We start from the raw sequence: 25,447 nt of genomic DNA, 5'->3' as shown, positions 1-25,447 counted from the left end.
CTCTCCAGTAATAAATAAGACTAAAGCCGACCAGCTCTAGGGTCAGTGAGGTTTCCAGTGGTCGTACTCCCTCCAAATGAATGTATTTGATCTATTCTATGAATGTCCTAGTACATTGGGGCGGAAAAACTCCTCTAAATGACAGACTATAACAGGGGTCAGCAACATTCGGCACTCCAGCTGTTGTGAAACTACAACTCCCTTCATGCCCTGAAAGCCACTGCTTTATTATTCTAGTCAAAGGCTGTCCGGGCATGCTGGGAGTTGTCATTGCCTGCTGACCCCTGGTATAGAAGATCCATGGATTTCCTGAGGTAACGAACAGCGCTGAATAGTCCACCAGTCTGAAAGTGAAAAGCTTAGTCCAATATAGACTTTAGCCCTCATCCTATATGTTCTTCTGATCCACACACAAGTGTCCCCTCCTATACACACCTATATGTCCCTCTATTCAGACCAGGAGGAATGTAGATATTGTTGTATTTGGTGATTTGGATCCACATAATGTCTCCATCGCAGCGCTACACCTGTCGGAAATCATCGGGGACGTCTCTCAGTGGTGCAGCTCAGGCTTTGTGCCTTTAAGTGGTCACATGTCCGTATAGAAGATATTAAAATGTGTTTTAGTTTTCTGTGTATTTGATGTACACTAAAGAGCCTTTTATGCATTTATTCTTGTCGGTCTTTTTTAACCCCTTCTATCACACAGATCTACGAGCCTCATGTCCAGACCCTTTCTAGCAATTTTCCGCTCGGGCTGGTTAGGTGGCATCACTTTGGTTAAAGTATTTTTTTTCATCTTTTTTTTTTTTTGATGATGTGTAAGGCTTTATTTTACCATTTTTTTTTTTATACACATATATTTTTTTTAAAGAATTAAGTGTGAGACAAAAGTAAAGTGAAAATTGTGTCTGCCAGGTAGGAAAATGGCAACTTCTCCACCATAGGATCAGAAAAGACTACGCACAGTTAGACCCAGCAACTCTGTCTTATGACAGTTGTCCTGGCGATCATATGATTGCTGTGATCGATAGGGGCCGCTGCCTCTATACACAGCACGTCCCTTGTATACACAGATCGAAAAGGCAGAAATGGTTAAGGGGCATCTGTCAGCAGGTTTATTCTGCCCTATTTGAGGGCGGCATACAGTAGTGCCGGAGATCCTGATTCCACCTTTTTTTATTAACTTGTCAATAATCAGTAGTTTTTATAAAATTCACTTTATCTCCTGCAGAGCACAATCATGAGCTTCATCTAGCCCTGCCCTCCCGCCGATGATTGAAAGCTGCCAAGTATGGGGGAGAAAGCGGTCAATCATAAAAAAAAAAAACTGTAAAAAAAAAAAACATTTTCCCCTTAAAATAATGTAAAACCCCCTAAAAAAACATAATGGAAATCGCCGCGTCCGTAAAAGTCCAAACGATTATAATACATCATTATTTAACCCGCACAGTGGACACCGTAAAAGTAAATAACAAACGTCAGAATTGCTGTTTTTTAGTCCACCAGCCTCCCGCAAAAATAAAGTGATCAAAGTCGCATGTACGAACAGAAACGACCGCTTATCCCACAAAAAAACAAGCCCTCGTAACGCTTAATCGACGTAAAAATAAAAAAAGTTATGGCCGTCAGAATATGGCGACACAAATCTAATTTCTTTTTTTAAAACCATTCGTTTTTTCCTTGTAAAAGTAGTAAAACACGAAAAAAACATATAAATTTGGTATGGCCGTCATCGTATTGACCTACGTAATATAAAGTTAGCATGTTGCACTTACCGCACGTGAACGCCGTAAAAACAAAACCAAAAAACAATTTCGGAATCACAGGTTTTTGTTTTTTTTTCTCATTCCTCCCAACAAAGATTTTTTGTCAGTTTCCCTGTAAATGATGCGGTACGATAAATGGGCCGGTGAAAAACGACAACTCGTCCCGCAGAAAACAAGCCCTCATACAGTTATATAGATGGAAAAATAAAAAAGTCATGGCTTATCGAATGCGGGGAGGAAAAAACGAACATGAGAAAATGGAACAATGGCTAATGTGTTGAAGAGGGCTGTCTCATGGCAGGATTCCAGTGTGTAGGATGGAGGATTGGCGGCCTGCAGTAAAGTCATCGATCTATTGGCCGACTATCGCTATATTTAGGGTCTTTCTGCGAGATTCCAGTGAAACCTTTGAGACGACCACCTAAAATTTCCCTGAAAAATGGTCTTCTAGAGGGGTGGTCACCTCGTCCATGCTGGACCTGAAAAATCTGTCCGTCTTTTGGAGAGTTTTACTGTATTTCTAAAGTCCATGGAATGACTGTAAATCTGTCGTTATGAGGTGCCCCCTGGCAGGGCTGGCTCTCGAGCTGCACAGGATAAGGAGCTCCGTATAAGACCAGCTTACAAGTCATACTGATGAAATAATCCTTTACCCAGAGCCGACTCAGCGCTTGTCCGTAGTCCTCTTCCCTCCCACATGTCAGCAGAATCCTGATCAATGCCACCTATACATTTGTCAGTGTGCCCTCGTCTCGTATGGATAGCCTATCTACACAAGGCTACAACTGAGTGGCACTAATCAATAGCTATGCTCTGATAGTAGTCTGCTGTATGGGTAATCTATGATAAGTTGCAACTACTGGGTTTGGGCAGAGTGATAGGGGGCGCTGTCGTATTGGCACTTTTTCCAAATTGGCTTTAAAGCGTGGCCAGTTGGGTACATTTGCTCCATGGACTTGCGTTGCGTTGTTAAATTGGCATAGTAATATGAGGCAGTGTGAGCCTGTATGCTGCATGACATTATACTAGCAAAATTGTAGATTTTCTTGGTTGAAGTATATCTGACATAGATCAGAGCAGCCTGCGCCTTTATAACAAGAATTGAAGCCATTATGGTATACTGTATGCCCGCAGAGCGGGTAATTGCTGCTGTTCCTATTGTGTCACAAAACCCTAAAATCTTCTTAAACCTCATTCTCTTTATAGCCGTTCATGTAATAGATATAGAGCTTATGTAGCTTGTAAAATTGTGGAACGCTGCTGCCACCTAGTGGATTCTTTCCTAATCTCATTTGCCAAAATGTCTACATAAAATTTAGTAGCAATTATAATTTTTATTTATATAGCGCCAACATATTCCGCAGCACTTTACAATTCAGAGGGAACATGTACTGACAATATGAGACATTACATAGTGACAAAAGTATTTAACCATTCAAACAAGAGAAGTGAGGACCCTGCCCGAAAGAGTTTACAATCTATAAGGAAATAAGGAAGACACAAAATGTAAAAGTGCTGGATAAGTACAATGGTCCAGCCATCTTTTATACATATGGGGTAGTACACATAAAGCTGCAGGAGCCGGTCACTAGCCAGTATCCGTGTATGTGTACAAGGAGTGTGGGGGATACTGCTGAATGAGGGGGCCTCATGTCTAATGTAAAGGAGGGCCATGGAAAGGAGTCAGATTAGGGAATGTTATAGGCCTGTCTAAATAGATGTGTTTTCAGGGCACTTTAAAACTTGGATGTCGGGAATTAATCTGCTTATCTGGGCTAGCGCATTCCAGAGGACGGGTGCAGCACAAGAAAAATCTTGGAGACGGGAGTGGGAGGTTCGGATTATGGAGGATTTTAATCTAAGGTCGTTGGCAGAACATAGAGCCCGAGTAGGGTGGTGGACAGAGATGAGGGAGGAGATGTAAGGAGGTGCAGCGCTGTGGAGAGCTTTGTGGGTGAGTAATATGTTTACATTTTGTTCTCAAGGGAATAGGCAGCCAGTGACTGACGCGTACCGTAACGACAAGCTGCTGTGTTGATGGGTGGGCGTCCCGGGGGTCCTGGGGATAGGGCGTCAATGAATAGTCCCTGAAAACTCCTTTAAGAAGAAAGGCTCTTTAGGATTGTGTACAGTATAATGTTCCAAAATAAATAAGCCTCCACTTCTGTCCTGGGAGAGAAGCAAAATGCAAATCCAGAAAGACAATAAGGAAGATTTCCGTCAGCTCTGTTGTGCTGACAAGAAGCTTGTGTCAGTCTTCTTGACGTTTGTTATTGTCTAGTGTAATCTCTTCTGTTATTTGCAGCATAGAGAAGTTCACAGCGCTGCCGGATTCTTTTTGTTTTTTTCATTCTACATAAGGCACAATCCGAACCTCTCATTACGCCTAAAGTTCTCACATTTATCTCCCATAACTGCAGTAAATAGACATTGACACATGGTGGCGCTGTAGGCCCTGGAATTTTATATAGGAAAAATCTTAATATAAAAGCCTAAAGCTTTATTTCAGTATTTGCTTGACGCTCGTATTATTTATTTGTTGCCAATAGAAAGTAAGATATATGGAGCGTTCTACAATAAAGGTGTCTAATGTGAGAATCCACGTAGACTCATAGACTCGCATACATTATCAGTGTCCCTCTATTATCCATGCGTTGTCTCTTCAGACACTGTAAATGAAGTCCTCTAGTAGACCGCTGTCACGAGTCTTGCCTGCTGTGTAAGCACTGTGCGGCTGGCACTGTTCTGGGGGTGCGCACCGTGCGGCTGGCACTGTTTCTGGGGGTGCGCACCGTGCGGCTGGCGCTGTTCTGGGGGTGGGCACCGTGCGGCCGGCGCTGTTCTGGGGGTGGGCACCGTGCGGCCGGCGCTGTTCTGGGGGTGGGCACCGTGCGGCCGGCGCTGTTCTGGGGGTGGGCACCGTGCGGCCGGCGCTGTTCTGGGGGTGGGCACCGTGCGGCCGGCGCTGTTCTGGGGGTGGGCACCGTGCGGCCGGCGCTGTTCTGGGGGTGGGCACCGTGCGGCCGGCGCTGTTCTGGGGGTGGGCACCGTGCGGCCGGCGCTGTTCTGGGGGTGGGCACCGTGCGGCCGGCGCTGTTCTGGGGGTGGGCACCGTGCGGCCGGCGCTGTTCTGGGGGTGGGCACCGTGCGGCCGGCGCTGTTCTGGGGGTGGGCACCGTGCGGCCGGCGCTGTTCTGGGGGTGGGCACCGTGCGGCCGGCGCTGTTCTGGGGGTGGGCACCGTGCGGCCGGCGCTGTTCTGGGGGTGGGCACCGTGCGGCCGGCACGGTACTGGGGGTGCGCAGTATTCTGGAAAGTATAAAGGACAGATTCTACTTCTCTTTATATACGGATATACTTATGGTTTTGGCTTCAAAAACTGCATACAAAAAAACGGATCAAAAAGTGCACGTGTACAGGCAGCCTAAGGGCACGTTCAGATGTGTGGGATTTGCGGTGCAGTTTCTGCTTTGCAAATCTGCAACAATTTACAGTACAAGTGGATGGATTTTTGAAAACCTGATTCACATGTAGTGGAAAAAAATCTGCTATGAAAATCTGCTGCAAAATCTGCAGCGCAAATAGTCCGCCACGTCTGAACGTGTCCTAATACTTCTCACAGATTAGAATTTGCAACAGTGGCATCCAGTCTAGGCAATCCTGTGAACAGCCTGGAGTGACACAAACTATCTGTGCTACTGATGTATTTAGGTTCTGTTCACATTAGCATCTTGGCTTCCATTTTAAACTGCCACTGAGGGACCCTGTTCACTAAAATGGGCTCTGACTGGCTTTTGGTATTTTAGACAGCAAGAAAAGTGCAACATTCTGTGCTAATCTTGTCATCAAAAATACTGGAAAGCTTGAACAAAACCCTGAACATGAGTCTTCGATACAACTTAGATACGACTGTAGCAAACTCTCAGCTGTTAGAAGGATTAGGTCTGTACAGGTTTGTGGCCCCCGGGTGTAAAGTAAAATGTTTGCAATCACTGACAGCAAACGGAAATATGTAAGTTGCAGAACTCATTATACAGTCACTCTGCTTTATTAACCCCTTCCTGCTTTGGCCACTTTTGACCGTCCTGACAGAGCCCCATTTTTCAAATCTGACGTGTTTCACTTTATGTGGTAATAACTTCAGAATGCTTTTACATATCCAAGCAATTCTGAGACTGTTTTCTCGTGACACGTTGGACTTTATGTTACTGGTAAAATGTACTCTGTTCATTTAGTATTTAATTGTGAAAAACACCAAAATTTTGTGAAACCCCCAATAAGTCACCCCATTTTAAAAAACATCAGCCCTCAAAGTATTCAAAACAGCATTTAGAAAGTTTCTTAACCCTTTAGGCGTTTCACAGGAATTAAAGCAACTTAGAGGTGAAATATTCATTTTTAATAAAAAAAAATTGTAACACAGAAGATTTTACCAGAGAAACGCAACTTAATATTTATTGGCCAGATTCTGCACTTTTAGGAAATATCCCACATGTGGCCCTAGTGCGGTAATGGATTGAAGCACCGGCCTCCGAATCAAAGGAGCACCTAGTGGATATTGGGGCCTCCTTTTTATTAGAATATATTTTAGGCACCATGTCAGGTTTGAAGGACTCTTGCGGTGCAAAAACAGTGGAAACACCCCCCAAAAGTGACCCCACAGGATTTTTGCAGAAATTATTGGAATTAGGCCGTGAAAATTAAAATCTACATTCTTTCAAAGAAAATGTAGGTTTAGCTAATTTTTTCTAATTTCCACAAGGACTGAAGGAGAAAAAGCACCGCAACATTTGTAAAGCAATTTCTCCTGAGTAAAACAATACCCCACATGTGGTAATAAACGGATGTTTGGACACACGGCGGGGCTTAGAAGGGAAAGAGCGCCATTTGGCTTTTGGAGATCACATTTAGCAGGAATGGTTTGCGGAGGCCATGTCACATTTGCAAAGCCCCTGAGGGACCAAAACAGTGAAAACACCCAAGAAGTTACTCCATTTAGGAAACTATACCCCATGAGAAAATTATCTAGGGGTGTAGTGCGCATTTTGACCCCACAGGTGTTTCATAGATTCTATTAGAATTGGGCAGTGAAAATAAAAACAATCCTTTTTTCTTCACTAAGACGTAGGTTTAGCTCAACATTTTTAATTTTCTCAGCAATTAAGGAAAAAATAGAACGCCAACATTTGTAAAGCAATTTCTTTGGAGTACGGCAATACCCCATATGTGGTCATAAACTGCTGTTTGGGCACACGGCAGGGCTCAGAAGGGAAGGAGCGCCCTTTGACTTTTGGAGCGCAGATTTTGCTGGATTGGTTTCTGGTCGCTATGTCGCTTTTGCAAAGCCCCTAAGGTACCAATACAGTGGGAACTACCCAAAAGGGACTCCATTTGGCATACTACACCCCTTGAGGAATTAATCTAGGGGCGTAGTGAGCATTTTGACCCCACAGGTGTTTCATAGATTTCATTTGAATTGGGCAGTGAAAATAAAAATTAACTTTTTTTACAATAAGATGTAGCTTTAGCACAAAATTTTTAATTTTCTCCGTGATAGGAAACGTCCCCTGCTGGTTTTGTCTTGCCATCTATCTAAATATGACCATCCAATACTTCATCTACTATAACCTACAAGGCATGCAATACCCATTTATAATAACCGTATATGTGGCATTATCTTTTACGAGAACTTCTGAGGCCAGCACTAGAATATGTATTCCATTTTATTTTTCTGCCAGGAGAAGAACCTAGATGATCGAGCGTATCGCAACCTAAAAGAGCTGGAAACCTATGCAGAGAACACCCAAAGTTCATTGCTGTACTTGACCTTGGAGACGCTTGGTAGGTCGTGAAAGTTTTCCTGTAGTTTAAATTTGCATTGAACACATCATACCTCTTTGAATGTGTTACAATGACTTAGTTGAAGATGTTGTGCCAAGTAGACACTTCTTTCCACTGCAGTAATATATGGTCGCTCCGAGTCCTCCAGTGCCGGAGCCGCTCTTTCCAGTCGCCCTCCAATCTAGCCAATAGACAGCGAGCGATGACCAGGGCAGACCCCCCCCCCCCCCACCTTCTATGATATACATATACCTTATCCGGGGATACCACTTTTTTATCTCTTTAAGATGCAGCCAATTTTCCGTTATTGATTCTTGGGTTTTTTCTTCCCCCGCCTTTCAAAATCCATGACTTGTTATATTTTTCTGGCTACATAGCCGTATTTGGGCTGGTTTTTCACTGCACCATTTAAATGTACCATGTAATGTACTGGCAAACTGGAAAAAAAATTATTTGAAAGGCAAAATGGGCAAAAAAAACCAGTGATTCTGCCATTTGTTTTTGGGGTTTCGTCTTTACGGTGTTCACCATGCGGTAAAAACGACGATTACAGTGATACCAAATTTATGTTATTATTATTTTTTAAATGTTTTACCAGTTTTAACAAAGAAAAAAACGTTGTTAGAAAAAATTTGTTTTGTGTCGTAATATTCTGAGTCATGACTTTTTTTTATATTTCCGTCGCTTGAGTGGTGGGAGGGCTTGTTTTTTGCAGCGAGCTGTAGTTTTTATTGGTACCATCTTGGGGTACATGAGACTTTTTGATCACTTTTTGTTCCATTTTTTTGGGGAAGTTAAGGTGACCAAAAAAACAGCAATTCTGGCGCTTCTTTTTGTACAGTGTTGACTGTGCAGTTTAAATAACGTTATATTAGAATAGTTTGGACTTTTATGGATGCGGCGATACCAGTTATGTTCCGTTCCTTTATTATTCTTCCTGGAAATGTAGGAATAAGTTGATAACTGGGTGTTTCCATTCCCCTTGACAATGGGTTGTGTTTCTTCAGCCTAACAATTTCCAATCAATACTAACAGTTGATGATTTTCTCATACATTTCCAGGAGGAATAATAAAGGAATGCAACGCTGCAGAATTCTAAGGAAAGCATTGTTACTTTACAAACATCTTAGGAGAACCAGTAAAGGGGTTACGTTTTTTTTATTAGGGGCTGCAAATGAAATAAATAAACCAAAAAAGCACTACTTGCCTGTCCTTGCCCCCGGCAATACAGGTTCTGAGGCTCCAGCGGCACTCCCGGTGGTTGTTTACATGCGCGTAGCTTGTGACCACTTCAGCCAATCAGAGTGCTCAGCAGCCATAAGTTGCATTTCTGGCATTATGCCAGAAATTCGGTTAGTCGCTACAGCACCCACTGAGCCCTCTGATTGGCTGTAGCAGTTACATGCCACATGGATGTAAACAACCACCGGGAGTGTCGCTGGAGCGACAGTGTTTCTCCGTGGGCAAGGATAGATAAGTAGTATTGAAAAGATGGCTGAAATTTTTTTAACAATGCAACAAAAGAGAATAATCCAGGTTCTCATTTACTGGTGATCCTTTAAAGGGTAACTAAACTTTCAGAAAACTTCTGAAATGTCATAGTAAGATGTCAGAAGTTTTGATCGTTGGGGGTCCGAGCACGGAGTCCGACCAATCGCTAAAATGAAGCGGCAGAAGTGCTCGTGTGACCGTGGAGTCGCTTAGTTTCTGATCTGCTTTTCTCGAAATCTGATGTAGCGGTGTACGGACACTATAGAAAGTCTATGAGCCCGTTCACTGTTACATTGGCTTCCCAAGAAAAGGCGATCAGAAACGAAGCGACCTTGCGCTCACCTGAGCACTTCTGCCGCTTCCTTTTAGCGATCAGTGCGGGTCTCGATCCCCCTACTGATCAAAACTTCTGACATGTCGCTATGACATTTCAGAAGTTTTCTGAAAGTTTAGTTACACTTTAAGAAAATCTACTCTGAATAAATTGATATAGCCATGTATATACTATATATTTTGTATGGCAATGGTCTAGTAATATAGTTTGTTCTGTACTCTCACTGTTTTACAAAAAAAAGAAAAACAATATAAAAAAAAGTGTGGGTACCTGAGAAAGATCCCATTGAGTGGATCAAAGCGTCGCTGATTGAGTGAATAAACACCTTTTTCTTCATTAACTGAAGCGCTGCCTCAATTTGCGTGCGTGCGTGCGTGCGTGCGTGCTTTGCTCCATTAGATAGTGACCATATATTTTCCCTCTATTATGATACAGGCATCCGAGATGTTCACGCAGACCACGCTGCCAGCCACATAGGGAAAGCACAAGGTGTCATCACATGTCTGAGAGCTGCTCCGTTTCACAGCAGCAGGCGCCAAGTCTTCCTTCCTGTTGACATCTGCATTCTTGTAAGTGTACAAATCCGTTCACCAGACTGTTCTCTCGAAGGGTTAAAGAGAACCTGTCACTATATTTTCTGCCGCTAAACAACCAGCATGTCGTTATCTAGCTGGGATTTAGTGTCCGAAGGTGTAATTCACAAGGCGGTTTTTTGGCACTGATTTTGACATGGAAACTGCGTCGAAATTAGCACCAAAAAAATGGCCCAAATTTTCCTCCATATTTTCAATGGGAGGTAAAGGCGTTTTCTTTCCGAGGTTTTTTTTTTTTACCAATAGCCACCTGCAGTTGCTCCATAAAAGAAAAGAAAGTTTGCCTAAAAAAACCGCATTCAAAAAACAGGAATAAAAAAGTGTCTTCCTATTAAAACAGACAGTTTTGATAAGAGGCAAAACCCCAGCAGTATAACGACTGGTGGTTTAGCGCCCAAAAATATACGGACAGGTCCCCTTTAACCATATTTGTGGGAAATTATACGTCCATGTTAATAAAAGGAGCGCTGGAGTAAAATCGACCTAATTTATAAGGCGCACATCTCTGGCTGTCCACGCAAAATACAGGGAAATCTACACCAGCCAAGAGCGGGGGTAGAGCTCCGCTATCATTTACACCAGCTTCTGGCGTGAATTATAGTGATGTTTGTCAGGCCGTAATACCCCACCCCCTCACGCTAAGCTTATTTATTTTATTTGGCTGTTAGCAGTGTAAATGCATTAAAAAAAACAACTAAATTTTTGGCGCAAATTGCGACTTGTCAGGCATTTGCAAGGATACTACACCAGAAAACTGGCACCAAAAAAATTATAAATTCCCCTAAGGCCCCATGCACACAAATGTATTTTTGCGGCGTATTCATTTCAATGGGCCCATGCACACAACTGTGGTTTCCACGGGCCGTGCATTGCCCAGGAGCCTGGACCGCAAATAGATCGGACATTTCCTTTTACAGCTGCATCTTGCGGTCCAGGCTCATTGAAATTAATCCACGCGGTAATGTGCCCGGCCCGTGATTTGACACTCCACGGCCGTCCGCGCCGCAAGTCACGGCCTGTGCACACCACTACGGTCATGTGCATGAGGCCTTATTCTCTTAAATGAAGGTGAATATTATTTACCTTCAAATACTGGTAACACCTGCTTGATACGGGTGAGATTTATTATTACTGTCTTTTAACGTTACACAGGATAAAACTAGACATGCGCTAAATTGATCACAATGGCGCATGCTGTATGATAAATTGGCGCATCTTGCTAGGCATGTTAGACGCTCTTCTGTTCCTTACATCTCCTCTTGGCTGCTGTACTTTAAACCAAGATTTTGCACCAAAGGAACGGCACAAGCCATTAATAAACCTGGCGCATTTTAGAACTCTTGGAGCTTATTCACACGACTGTAGTTTACGTCCATGTGATGGACGTTTTTTTTTCTGGCGGTCACACGACTGCATGTTGTTTTAATGGAGCATGTGAATGGTCTGTGGAAAAATAACACGTCCTATTTTCTTCCGTTTTCATGGATCCCTCAATAGACTCAAGTCTATGGGGGATCCGTGAAAAAGGGTCCCGCACGGGTGCAAATCGGACATGAAAAAACGGCAGTTTTTCAAGTCAGAGTTTGTACTCGGTCATGTGAATCTAGCCTGAGCCACGCCACTTTTCACTTCAAAACTGTTGAGCGAAGTGTAATAATAATAATAATAATAACTGTTATAATTGTAATACATTTGGCGCACAGCATGTTCGCCAATGTTTTGTGAAATCTGGCTCATTTGGCTTTGAAGCTCACGCCCCCCGCGTTACTGTTCCTTTCTGTTTAAAAGCATTTTTCTTTTTTCCTCCCTATTCCCTCAATGTTGCCTTAATGAACTGCGCATTAGATATTTTCCTCAATCATTTTTTTCGCTCTTTCTAAAGTGGTTGTCATGGCAACATCCCCGGATTTCATTGACAAAAAAAAGGCAAAGCGTACATGTCATAATGATTTGTGAATGACTTAGGATGACCGCTCTGTGTTCATTATTGTGTAATCCTCCACTAGGACAGCAGCGCGGACTCCTTTATTAACCCCTATGTGGCTGTGGCTCAGGAGGCCCGGCCCGGTGTATATGGGAATTGTCTCAGGTGTTTATAGTTCTGATCGGCGCCTCCGTCATGCTGAATTTCTCTCTCCTGTTCATGCATAATTGCTGAAAACACAATCGGCTTGAAGAATGTTGGGGGAAATGGTGAAAATAAAAAGCGCTTTAATAAAGTATGGATTAGGTAGGGCTGGGCAATTAATTGAAAATTAATCGAAATTCAGCTTCATCTTGCGAATTTCGGTTTTATCAATTATTTTCACTCGGTTTAAACTGTATCTGCATCAGAACGCAGATGCAGTTGAATCCAATGGTAGAGCTATGTATCGCTGGACGCGGGGCAGTGACGTAATCGCGCCTGTCAGCACCGAGCTGCACAGACCAGAGGAGCAGAGGGATCTCCTCCACTCGTCATTGGAACAGGTTTAGAGGAGTATATACACTACCATTAAAAAGTTTAGGGTCACTTAGAAATTTCCTTATTTTTGAAAGGAAAGCACAGTTTTTTTCAATGAAGATAACATTAAATTAATCAGAAATACACTCTATACATTGTTAATGTGCTAAATGACTATTCTAGCTGCAAACGTCTGGTTTTTAATGCAATATCTACATAGGTGTATAGAGGCCCATTTCCAGCAACCATCACTCCAGTGTTCTAATGGTACATTGTGTTTGCTAACTGTGTTAGAAGGCTAATGGATGATTAGAAAACACTTGAAAACCCTTGTGCAATTATGTTAGCACCGCTGTAAACAGTTTTGCTGTTTAGAGGAGCTATAAAACTGACCTTCCTTTGATCTAGTTGAGAGTCTGGAGCATTACATTTGTGGGTTCGATTAAACTCCCAAAATGGGTAGAAAAAGGGAGCTTTCATGTGAAACTCGACAGTCTATTCTTGTTCTTAGAAATGAAGGCTATTTCATGCAAGAAATTGCCAAGAAACTGAAGATTTCCTACAACGGTGTGTACTACTCCCTTCAGAGGACAGCACAAACAGGCTCTAACCAGAGTAGAAAGAGAAGTGGGAGGCCCCGCTGCACAACTGAGCAACAAGACAAGTACATTAGAGTCTCTAGTTTGAGAAATAGACGCCTCACAGCTCCTCAACTGGCAGCTTCATTAAATAGTACCCGCAAAACGCCAGTGTCAACGTCTACAGTGAAGAGGCGACTCCGAGATGCTGGCCTTCAGGGCAGAGTGGCAAAGAAAAAGCCATATCTGAGACTGGCTAGTAAAAGGAAAAGATTAATATGGGCAAAAGCAAACCGATATTGGACAGAGGAAGATTGGAAAAAAGTGTTATGGACAGACGAATCGAAGTTTGAGGTATTTGGATCACACAGAAGAACATTTGTGAGACGCAGAACAACTGAAAAGATGCTGGAAGAGTGCCTGACGCCATCTGTCAAGCATGGTGGAGGTAATGTGATGGTCTGGGGTTGCTTTGGTGCTGGTAAAGTGGGAGATTTGTACAAGGTAAAAGGGATTTTGAATAAGGAAGGCTATCACTCCATTTTGCAACGCCATGCCGTACCCTGTGGACAGCGCTTGATTGGAGCCAATTTCATCCTACAACAGGACAATGACCCAAAGCACACCTCCAAATTATGCAAGAACTATTTAGGGAAGAAGCAGGGAGCTGGTATTCTATCTGTAATGGAGTGGCCAGCGCAGTCACCAGATCTCAACCCCATAGAGCTGTTGTGGGAGCAGCTTGACCGTATGGTACGCAAGAAGTGCCCATCAAGCCAATACAACTTGTGGGAGGGGCTTCTGGAAGCATGGGGTGAAATTTCTCCAGATTACCTCAGCAAATTAACAGCTAGAATGCCAAAGGTCTGCAATGCTGTAATTGCTGCAAATGGAGCATTCTTTGATGAAAGCAAAGTTTGAAGGAGAAAATTATTTCAAATAAAAATCATTATTTCTAACCTTGTCAATGTCTTGACTATATTTTCTAGTCATTTTGCAACTCATTTGATAAATATAAGTGTGAGTTTTCATGGAAAAAACTAAATTGTCTGGGTGACCCCAAACTTTTGAACGGTAGAATATTATTAATTTTATCAGGTACTATTGGGGGCAGCTATGGGGGACTTTATACTGTGTGTGGTGCAGCTATTGAGGCAGTTATTGGGGCAATCTGCTGTGTGAGGGAACTATAGGGGCATTATATTGCATGGAAGTCCGTTATGGGGCATTATACTATGTAGAGGCAGCGATGTGGAGGGCAATTATGGGGTGCATTATACTTTGTGTTGGTAGCTATTGGGGGCATTATACTCTGGGGCAGTTAGAGGGTCATCATACTGTGTGGGGGCAGCTATAGGGCATTATACTATGTAGAGGCAGCGATGTGGAGGGCAATTATGGGGTGCATTATACTTTGTGTTGGTAGCTATTGGGGGAATTATATTCTGGGGCAGTTAGAGGGTCATCATACTGTGTGGGGGCAGCTATAGGGCATAATACTGTGTGGGGGTATATTATATACAGCAGGCTCAGGGGATAATAATTAAATGGCGCAGCATGCAAATAGGGGGCATGGCACACAAAAAGGGGTGTGACCTAAATAATCGTGTAATAATCGTAATCGAGGTTAGATGTTCAATTAATAGTGATTTTTATTTGTCATAATTGCCCAGCCCTAGTATGGATGGTAAAGCTTTGTACGAGTGCCTGTAATTGAATGTCTGAGTCTGCTGGCTGATCTCTATTCAGTACGGTGTTCTCAAGGGATTTTATAAACGTTCGTATATTTGTAGAGCGCTAAATATACACTTAATGATGTGCAGGCCGTTCCTGAGCGCAAATATTGGGAACTGGTACTGGTGGAGATGGGGCCAGCAGTGGTGTAGATACTTTTGATAAGTCATAGAGACCTATCAAAAGTTTGGATTGGTGGGGGTCCAGGTGCTGAGACCCCCACCGTCGCTGAAACGAGGGTGCAGACGTTCTCAGCTGAGCGCCCTGCAACTTCGGCTGTGATCAGCGCTCCCTGTCGGGCTGAAGACGGCTCTCGTAGAACGTCTTTGTGAGTCGTCTTCAGGAGGATCAGGAGCAACGATCACAGCCGGAGATGCAAAGCGCTCAGCCGACTGCTTCTGCACCTTCCTTTCAGCGACGGTGGGAGTCGCAGCACCTTGACCCCCACTCATCCAAACTTTTTCATATGTCTCTCTGACATCAAAAGTTTGAAAGTGCAGTTACTCTTTAATATCTATGAGGAGACTTTTAAAATGGAAACACAGGTAAAACGATTTATTTATTACTGAGGAAGTCCTTGAAAAGGGTTCTCTCGTGAAGACCTCCCCTGTACATACACTCTATTAGGGCATATGGATGTCCCCGCTCTATGAGCCATTTGAATGACCACCATGTAATACTGGATAATTCCCCTGAGATTTCTGTGACCTGTATAGATGAATTATTATTTTAATGTATGGACATCATAGAGGGGGACCTCTGATCCATTAGTTATTTATTAGCCAGAAAGAAGAGCTGCTGGAAAGAGCAGCTTTCCTTCTAGAGGACTCAACCAAAAATTATGTATTACATGGTTTCCCTTTGATTTAAATGGGCGCTATGAAAAATCACACTTCTCTGCATCGTCCGTCTATGGGTTTCGTCTGCTGGACCTGTGGTGATCGGCTGCCTGTGGGTTTCAGCTGCTGAACCTGTGGTGATCGGGGCCGCCTGTGGGTTTCAGCTGCTGGACCTGTGGTGATCGGGCCGCCTGTGGGTTTCATCTGCTGGACCTGCGGTGATCGGGCCGCCTGTGGGTTTCATCTGCTGGACCTGCGGTGATCGGGCCGCCTGTGGGTTTCAGCTGCTGGACCTGCGGTGATCAGCTTATTACCAGCGGGTCATCATTGAGAGATAAGATTGTCCAGATACGAGACCCCCTTTGAGGGGGAAATCTCTCTTTAGACAATGAGCGCAGTCTTCTATTACGAGCAGAACGCACTGACTTTTATTTTTTAAAGTTTGTGCCTCCTGTATCTTGTAATCCCTTTAGTTGTTAGAGGAAGTCCCTGTGGGAATAGTTCTACAAGATTTTCTCTACTTTGCTGTGATTAAAGTAGTATTCGGCTCCGCTCATTCTTGTTTCCCATAGAGATAGCGGCTAAGTTGTCAGGAGAAATGCATTCTGGGGCTCGCCCTGTTGTTAACTTTCTGGAGATGAGCCGACTGCTTTGATGGTGACTTGTGAAGCCTGAACCTCATGACTTAGCAGATAATTGAAAGCGCTGTAATGTTACTCACATCAGTGCTGGCGTCAGCCATAGTCTGTGTTCTATGAAGCTGGACAGATGGGGTCTGATGCTGGGAACACCAGAAAACCAGGGACCTGCAAATTATCAAGGTATACCACAGTCTACAACATTCAGCCTGATGAAATTCTCAGATTATTAGTATACCAGTACAATGTAGTGATGAGATGAGTGACTGGGAGCTGTTTGGATGCATTTTCACACCAGTGTGCTCTTTTGCGTGACACTTAGAAATAGTTTGTCAAAAAATGAGGACAGATCCCAATAATTTCTGCTGGATATAAAAGGATATCACAATGCATCAGTGTTCTCTTAGGTGCCAGCAGCTGCTAAGGCCTTATGCACACGACTGTAGTTTTCATCCAAAATTACCGATCAGGTAATTGGGGATAAGATTGAGGACCCATTCATTTTCTACGGGCTACGGACACCTTTCGGTATATTTACGGATTGTTCCCGGGCTGTAGAAATGATCTGCAAAATATAGAACAGGGGTCTCAAGCACGCGACCCCTGGGGCAGTCATCTGCGGCCCGTGGGACACACAGCCGCTAGTACAGGCTATGCTCCGGGACTCTGTGGAATTCCCTGACATCGCTGTCTATATATGGACCGTGTTGTCGGGGTCTTCCCCAGAGCGGAGTCCCGAGCAGAGCGCTAGTTCAGGCTCTGCTCCTGGACTCTGCATATCCCTGACATCGCTGTCCACTTAAGGACAGTGATATCTGGGGCTTCCCCCAGAGCTGGAGTCCTAGGCAGAGCACTAGTATAGGCTCTGCTCCGGGACTCTGGGGAATCCCCTGACATCGCTGTCCTCATATTGACAGCAATGTCTTGGGCGTCCCCAGAGCCTGAGTCCCGTGCAGAGCGCTAGTATCGGCTCTGCTCCGGGACTCTGTGGAATTCCCTGACATCGCTGTCCATATATGGACAGTGATGTCAGGGGCTTCCCCAGAGCAGGAGTCCCAGTGATGTCAGGAGCACAGCTGGAGTCCCAGGAAGAGCGCTACTAGCGCTCTGCCCGGGACTCCAGCTCTGGGGTTGCCCCTGACACCCATGTCCATATATGGACAGTGATGTCAGGAGCAGAGCTGGAATCCCAGGCAGAGTGCTAGAAGTGGCTCTGCTCCGGGACCCCAGCTCTGGGCAAGCCCCTGAGGTCACTGTCCATATATGGACACTTATGTCAGTGGCTTCCCCAGAGTTCCAGCGCAGAGCCTATACTAGTGCTCTGCTCCGGGACACCAGCTCTGGGGTTGCCCCTGATATCACATTCCCGTCCAGGAGGATCCCCTGACTGTCCATACACTGTGAAGTGACGTCAGGGGCTCCAACAGCAGAGGAATCCCCAGCCAAAGCGTCGGCAACGCTCTGGCTGGGGATTCCACTCCTAGAGGGAGCCCCAATGGAGCTATCTACTTGGGGTGTGTGTGGCAGCATCTGCGCAGGGCACTGTGGCAGCATCTAAGAAAGGGCTGCCCAATCTTGACATGTGTGTCTGCCAAACGCTGCCAACTGAGCTGCCGGACTGCATTTATCGACACTTAAACTGGAAAACTGGATTGTTGAAATAAGCACATGGAGAATTCTCTCAAATTTTAAACCTAGCGGTATTATTATAGTAGTGTAGTATTATTCTTATTATAGTAATATAGTGTTATAGTAGATCAATAATTTTGTATTGTATCAAATTTGAAAGTAATGCGGCCCATCAACGTCCCATTTTTTTTCTATATGTGGCCCACTTACCCGGCCGAGTTTGAGACCCCGGATATAGAACATGTTCTATTCTTGTCGGCATCCGTATATATGCGCATCCGTATTTGCAGAACCGTATTTGCCGACAGTAAAAACCCTTACGGTCATGTGCATGAGGCCAAAGGAGAAGGTGCAGAATACTGCTTCCCTCTAGCTACAGTTATTCACTTCTATCGAAGGCTTCGTACAAAAGTCCTAATGCCTCTACTGTAACTCCAATTTCATACAGGGTTTTTTTTCTGCCAGATTCCATTTGTTAAGACATCACCTGATACAGATTACTGTAAAAGTGAAGTTTACAAGTTCTGACCATCTGTTTGCTGATCACTGTAATAATGTTGTGTAACATGGCGACCATTCAGATGAATGGCAATCACTTTTAATACATGGATGTCTTCACTGACCAGTGACAGATTAAATAGACTATAGGCCCTGGGCTTTTCCCCAAACATGGGCCCCTCTTCCCCACCGCCATATCGTGTCTATAGTTAACACCACCAATATAGGTGTTATGATTCCCCTTGTCAAAGGGCTGTGTACCTACATACTGAGTGTCTCCTGTACAGGCCCCTGCATATACCATATACTGCGCCACTGAACATAATAGTACTATACACTGCACCCCTGAATATAATAGTACCATACACTGCACCCCTGAATATAATAGTACCATACACTGCACCCCTGAATATAATAGTACCATACACTGCACCCCTGAATATAATAGTACCATACACTGTGCTGAATATAATCGTACTATACACTGCACTCCTGAATATAATAGTACCATACACTGTGCTGAATATAATCGTACTATACACTGCACTCCTGAATATAATAGTACTATACACTGTGCTCCTGCATATAATAGTACTATACACTGTACTCCTGAATATAATAGTATTATACACTGCTCCTGAATATAATAGTACTATACACTGTACTCCTGAATATAATAGTACAATACACTGTGCTCCTGAATATAATAGTACCATACACTGTGCCCCTGAATATAATAGTACTATACACTGTGCCCCTGAATATAATAGTACTATACACTGTGCTCCTGCATATAATAGTACCATACACTGTACTCCTGAATATAATAGTACTATACACTGTGTTGAATATAATAGTACTATACGCTGTGCCCTTGAATATAGCAGTACTATACACTGCGCCACTGAATATAATAGTACTATACACTGTACTCCTGAATATAATAGTACAATACACTGTGCTCCTGAATATAATAGTACCATACACTGTGCCCCTGAATATAATAGTACTATACACTGTGCCCCTGAATATAATAGTACTATACACTGTGCTCCTGCATATAATAGTACCATACACTGTGCTGAATATAATCGTACTATACACTGCACTCCTGAATATAATAGTACTATACACTGTGTTGAATATAATAGTACTATACGCTGTGCCCTTGAATATAGCAGTACTATACACTGCGCCACTGAATATAATAGTACTATACACTGTGCTCCTGAATATAATAGTACTATACACTGTGCTCCTGAATATAATAGTATTATACACTGTACTCCTGAATATAATAGTACTATACACTGTGCTGAATATAATAGTACTATACGCTGTGCCCTTGAATATAGCAGTACTATACACTGCGCCCCTGAATATAATGGTACTATACACTGTGCTGAATATAATAGCACTATACTCTGTGCTCCGGGATATAATATTACTATACACTGTACTCCTGAATATAATAGTACTATACACTGTGCTCCTGACTATAATAGTACTATACACAGTGCTCCTGAATATAATAGTACTATACACTGCGCTCCTGAATATAATGGTACTATACACTGTACTCCTGAATATAATAGTACTATACACTGTGCCCCTGAATATAATAGTACCATACACTGCGCCCCTGAATATAATAGTACTATACACTGTGCCCCTGAATATAATAGTACTATACACTGTGCTCCTGAATATAATAGCACTATACTCTGTGCTCCTGGATATAATATTACTATACACTGTACTCCTGAATATAATAGTACTATACACTGTGCTCCTGAATATAATAGTACTAAGCACAGTGCTCCTGAATATAATAGTACTATACACTGTGCTCCTGAATATAATAGCACTATACACTGTACTCCTGAATATAATAGTACTATACACTGTACTCCTGAATATAATAGTACTATACACTGTGCTCCTGAATATAATAGTACTATACACTGTGCTCCTGAATATAATAGTACTATACACTGCGCTCCTGAATATAATAGTACTATACACTGTGCTGAATATAATAGTACTATACTCTGTGCTCCTGAATATAATAGTATTAAACACTGTACTCCTGAATCTAATAGTACTATAGCACCCAAAAGAGAATAATGAGCAAAATATATTCTATACAAAAATAGAAAATCTTTATTAGATACAATATGCAAAAAGTAGTACAGAGTAAAATGGTGGACCATACAAGGAGATAAAAACAGCAAGGTCAGATGCCAATAGACTGGATGCCTAACAAAGACAAACGACCGTCAGTGGCCAGGAACCACTCCGATCACCTACAGAAATAGAAATGTATATAATGAGCGGTACAATGATAACCTGCCCATATATAACCATGGAAGGTAGTGCTAACTAGATAGAATAGATAATAAATAACATGAAAGATATATATACTGAAATCTAGATAGAGATGAACCATCCTCCAGATATAAATGAACTAGAAAATTAAAGGGATCCTGTCATCACCATCTTACCTTTTAAAACGTCCTGACCCTGTAGTGCCCGCTGCTGTCCATAGTGCATTGATGTGTTCTTCTCTCCGTTCTTCTTCTTCTTGCCCGAAATATAGCCATTAAAAGTTTTACCGCCTTTTATGCTAATTCATTTTAGCTTTGTGACGCACGATCTTGACTCCGCCCATGTACGCCGCCTGTACAGCCCTAATTGCCGAACTCTCGGTTCACATCTCGCGCATGTGTGCCTCACGACCTTCCCTTCTTCATTCATCCGGAAATATTTAACTGCGCATGCGCCGCGCGGGTACACACCCCGCTCGCTTCGTTCACTCAGCTGTCAGGAGACGGGGGCTGGATTAGAAGAGGAACCGACGGCATATGATGACGTCACACAGAGCGCCGAGCATGCGCAGTCCAATAATGTGAGAACATCTACTTTACAGTCTCAATGCGCAAGCGCGGGATTTCATGTGCAGTGGAGTGAGAGAAGCTGTCAATCAACAACAAGGAGGCGGAGCCAACTCTGAAACGCCGGAGGAAGGAAAATCTGACTCTTTTCGAGTGAAGATTTGACTCTTTTGTGGTCATTTGCATACGGCGCGGGACTACTGAAAACCGGAATACTAAAGGTACAGAGCCGACTTTTAACTTATTTATAGGTTAGTTAACAATGATTTTTCACCCACTTTCAAAGGGTATTGCAGGCTTCATACCGAAAATGCTGATGACAGGATCCCTTTAAGACTAGAAAGCCACAAAGATAAACGGAAAAAATAAATAGGCACAAAATGGAGGTTAACACATACCCTGAGACATAGTGGGGAGTGGGACCGGCAACATCCGGTGCTGGCAAAAGAAAATGCCTCGACGTGCGTTTCACCCTACAGACCAGCTTCGTCAGTAGCCTCCTGAACGCTTCTCCGGAGTGTCAGTAGGCGGTAGGTAGTGCCACTCAGAATGCCGCCTGTAGGTAGTGCTCCCGTAGTTCCCTGTAGCTAATGCCCCTCAGTGAACGGTGAACACTGGTCATGCGTGTACCTGACACGCATGATTCTACTATTATCAATCACATCTCACATCTACGTTCATGAACTTACATGTGATAGATAATAGCTGGATCCTGCCTGTCAGAGACATTCCGGAGCAGCGTTCACCAAAGCGGTCAGTCCTGCCGACCTGACGGATTTGGCTTTGACCGTAATATGCAGCTTCTATGTACACAGGCGTCGCATAGAAGCTGTATCCCAAAAAGTAACACGTTGTTTTTTTTACTTTAAAAAAAAAAAAACAATTAAAAAGTTATTCAAAATTCAATACCTTTGTAGGTACTTAACATGATTTTTGATAGAGGGTGATCGACTCCCTAGCCATTCATCGGTGGGGAGGATGGAGTGACTGGCAGAGGCAGGTAGCCGTCATTATATTAGCCATTGAAGTAAGCCAGTACAAGCAAATCTAAGAAGATCAAAATGAAACCATAAAAGAGAATAAATGAAAGACCGAATAGTGTAAGCATTAAAGACTAGGTACAGGCCACCGGTGCACACAACCGTACCATCTGACCCTAGTGGCAAAGGGGAGTAGTGAGAAATTCCGGGGACAGTGGGTCTAGTTGGGATCAACCCTTTATGAGGGATGGGGAAAAGCTTGTTGAGCCACCACAAACCTGAGCATCTTCTGAGAAGAAGGATTGAACGGGGGAGCGGCTGCTCCTGTGAGCAAAAAAGGCGGCCGTATGGTTAATTGTCTGCAATGTCCGATCCATAAGGCAACAAGGCGGTGCTGTTGTTGGGGCAACATGACACTGGGTTAGGGAAGTGCCTCCTTCCCCAGGAGAGGAAGCCCGGTGTATGGTATGGAGTAATCTTGTCTTGTGGCACCACCAAGGAGGGGGTGGGGTGTCTGCGGATCAGCTTTTGAGTAAATCGATGCGTGAACTGTATGGCGATTTTTAATTGTAATCCTTTTATTTTTTTGTCTGTCCACCCTGTGGCTTAAATAATGTTAAATTGTAATAGTTCAGATTCTTACAGATGTGGCAATAGCAATTGTGTTTTATTTTTTACATTACTTTAAGGGAAAATTTGGAAAAGGGAGTTTTTTTTTTAGTGTTTTTTTTTTAGTTATGTACTGCAGTAAGCGGCCTCTGCTGTGCGACCTCTCAGGAGCAGGAACACACACACACACACACGCACGCACTAAACACACACGCACTAAACACACACACACACTAATCTCACACACACACATCACACTAATCACACACACACTAAACACACACACACACTAATCACAGACACACACACACACACCTCTCCTGCTCCTGTCGGGAGATCACACAGTGCTCTGACACCGTCCGCAGCTGATTGGACAGTGTCCGAGCGCTATTACGCCCCCTGCCCTTTCCATGTCCAAGAATGCCCCACTGACAGTAATGGGGATAACTTATCTATCGGGCGCCAATAATAACGGCACAGATATATTCAGAATGGCGGAGGCTGGACATGTAATTCAAAGTGCCCAATGACTGTGCCTCAGCGCCTATAACATGGTGCACTCAGCTGCGCATGTATGGGGTACTGAAAGGTTCTCTTTAATAAGAGCACAAAAATGGCAGATGTGGGAAGCGTTCATTAGGCTCCCAGGCTGCCATGACCACCATCGGCACATCCACATCGCGGGAGGGAGAACGAAAGATGGGAAGGGCATCTCCGTCATCCCAACAGCTTAGCTGAAGCGGTGAAGTGTCACCCACTGAGATTAGATCAGGCTCTCCCTTCCCGGCAATGACCTACAATTACGTTAAATATCAGGAAGAAGTTAAAGAGCAGCACAAGACATGTAGTGCTGTACTGTAGAGGGGTGGTAGCACAGCTGGTCAGTGCATGCACCTCTGTAATTCAGGGGGTTTTACCAGTGAAATGCCCATGCTGATTCGCTGGATCTTCCAACCAATCACAGGTGCCACAGACTGTCGGTATGTTGAATGTGGTTTCTAGTTATAATGGCCCAGGAGAGACCATTGTACTTTGAAAATATTGTAACCTGAGGCCATTGTAAAGGAGGAACTACTGTATGCCCGAATAGGATATACGGGCAGAGGTCACCCTGATGTGACAACCCCTTTAAGTTCTGTGGTTAACAAATTTGAAAACTGACCAACAAAAACGTATCACTTTGCATAATTTTTCGATCTATCCTTCCATATTACCTCTGGCTTTAATTGGTGGAAAAAAATGCATCCTTGATGGAGCCGTGTCTGTATTATGTAGCAAAAGACAATCCGTCTGAGGCCCCATGCACATGACCCTATTTTACATCTGTAATTACGGACCCATTCGTTTCTATGGGCTACGGACACCTTTCCCTATTTTTACAGGTGGGTGTCTGTTCCGTACAAATGATCCGTAAAATATAGAACATGTCATTTCCTTGTCCATAGTTACGGCACGAACTCCCCATAGCAGTCTATGGGCGCTTAAGTTATTACAGACAGCTACCGATATGCACCCGTAGCCGTCCGTAATTATGGAAGCGTTTCTAGGCGATGCCATGTTTGCAGATGTTGCACATTTTGTCGTTTTCTTCTTTTTGCGGATCCTTACATACGGATGCAATACGAACCGTATTTGTGAATACCATTCCGTATATGCGGATAAGTTGCGGATGACTACGGATCCGTATTTATAGACCGTATTTTCGGATGGATGAAAATACGGTCGTGTGCACGGGGCCTGAACCTGTAAGGAAAAATCTCTGTGTGCCCTGCAGGGGTCTGGGCTAGGGTTTCCACCAGGCCGTTAAACCGCTAGACTAGCATTTATTTACAGTGCAAGTGCTGGTAATTTTGCGGAATGGGACAGTGCGTCGGGTGACTTCCTATTTGGATTCGATACTTTTTTGCCAGGCTGCCCAGCCCTAGGATTGTCCCCATCGTCAGGACTGGGTCAAGTGTTGGACTAGTGTCAGATGGAGATTGCCCCGGACAAGGCAGCAGAGAGTCCGAGACACTCGCATTCAGCATGTGCAACCACCTGGCGCAGCCCCAATAGTCGAGAGCGAAGGAGGATACAGACTGAGATTTTGTATGTCTAAGGCCATGTTCACATAGCGTTTTTTTTCAGAAAAAAAATTTGCTTTAGAATTCCTTCAGGAATTTTAAGGCGGATTTTGAACTGCTTGCACTTTTTTCCCACGGTTTTCAAGGCAGGCAAAAAACGGCAGGAAACGAGCGGTAACAAAGGACATTTACGTTTTTTTCACCCGTGAGCGGCCAAAAGCCAACCATGAAAAAAAACCGCCTCTGCCTCCCATTCATATCAGTGGGGGGCGATTTCAGACGTTTTTTTGGGCCTGATTTCGATGCAGTTTCCATGTCAAAATTAAGCCAAAAAACTCCCAGACCTAAGCGCAAATCGCACTTGGAGTGATGTCACGTCCCCTATACCAAACGCAAGGTAAAAAACAATAAAAAAATGGCGTCCATACAGTAATAATTCTGCCCCATGCGTTTGCATATGATGTGAGAAATGTAATTATCAGAATAAAGTGTAAAGCTAATATAAAGCTGTTATT

The 25,447-nt window shown here is 43.7% G+C and overlaps 1 protein-coding gene across 3 annotated transcripts in view; it reads left to right on the top strand.

The window, feature by feature from the left end:
- NDUFAF6 (NADH:ubiquinone oxidoreductase complex assembly factor 6) overlaps positions 1-25,447 on the top strand; it is a 60,874-nt gene that overhangs the window by 6,094 nt on the left and 29,333 nt on the right. For all 3 annotated transcript variants that reach the window (XM_075828033.1, XM_075828035.1, XM_075828034.1), the window contains exons 5-6: positions 7,507-7,609; positions 9,870-10,003. In XM_075828033.1, coding sequence (XP_075684148.1) covers positions 7,507-7,609; positions 9,870-10,003 — 237 coding nt within the window. The remainder of the gene's footprint in view (positions 1-7,506; positions 7,610-9,869; positions 10,004-25,447) is intronic.

The sequence above is a fragment of the Rhinoderma darwinii genome, chromosome 5, assembly GCF_050947455.1.
Source record: "Rhinoderma darwinii isolate aRhiDar2 chromosome 5, aRhiDar2.hap1, whole genome shotgun sequence".
Taxonomy (NCBI): domain Eukaryota; kingdom Metazoa; phylum Chordata; class Amphibia; order Anura; family Rhinodermatidae; genus Rhinoderma; species Rhinoderma darwinii.
The sequence above is the reverse complement of the archived record's forward strand: the minus strand, read 5'-3'. Positions and strand labels throughout refer to the sequence as shown.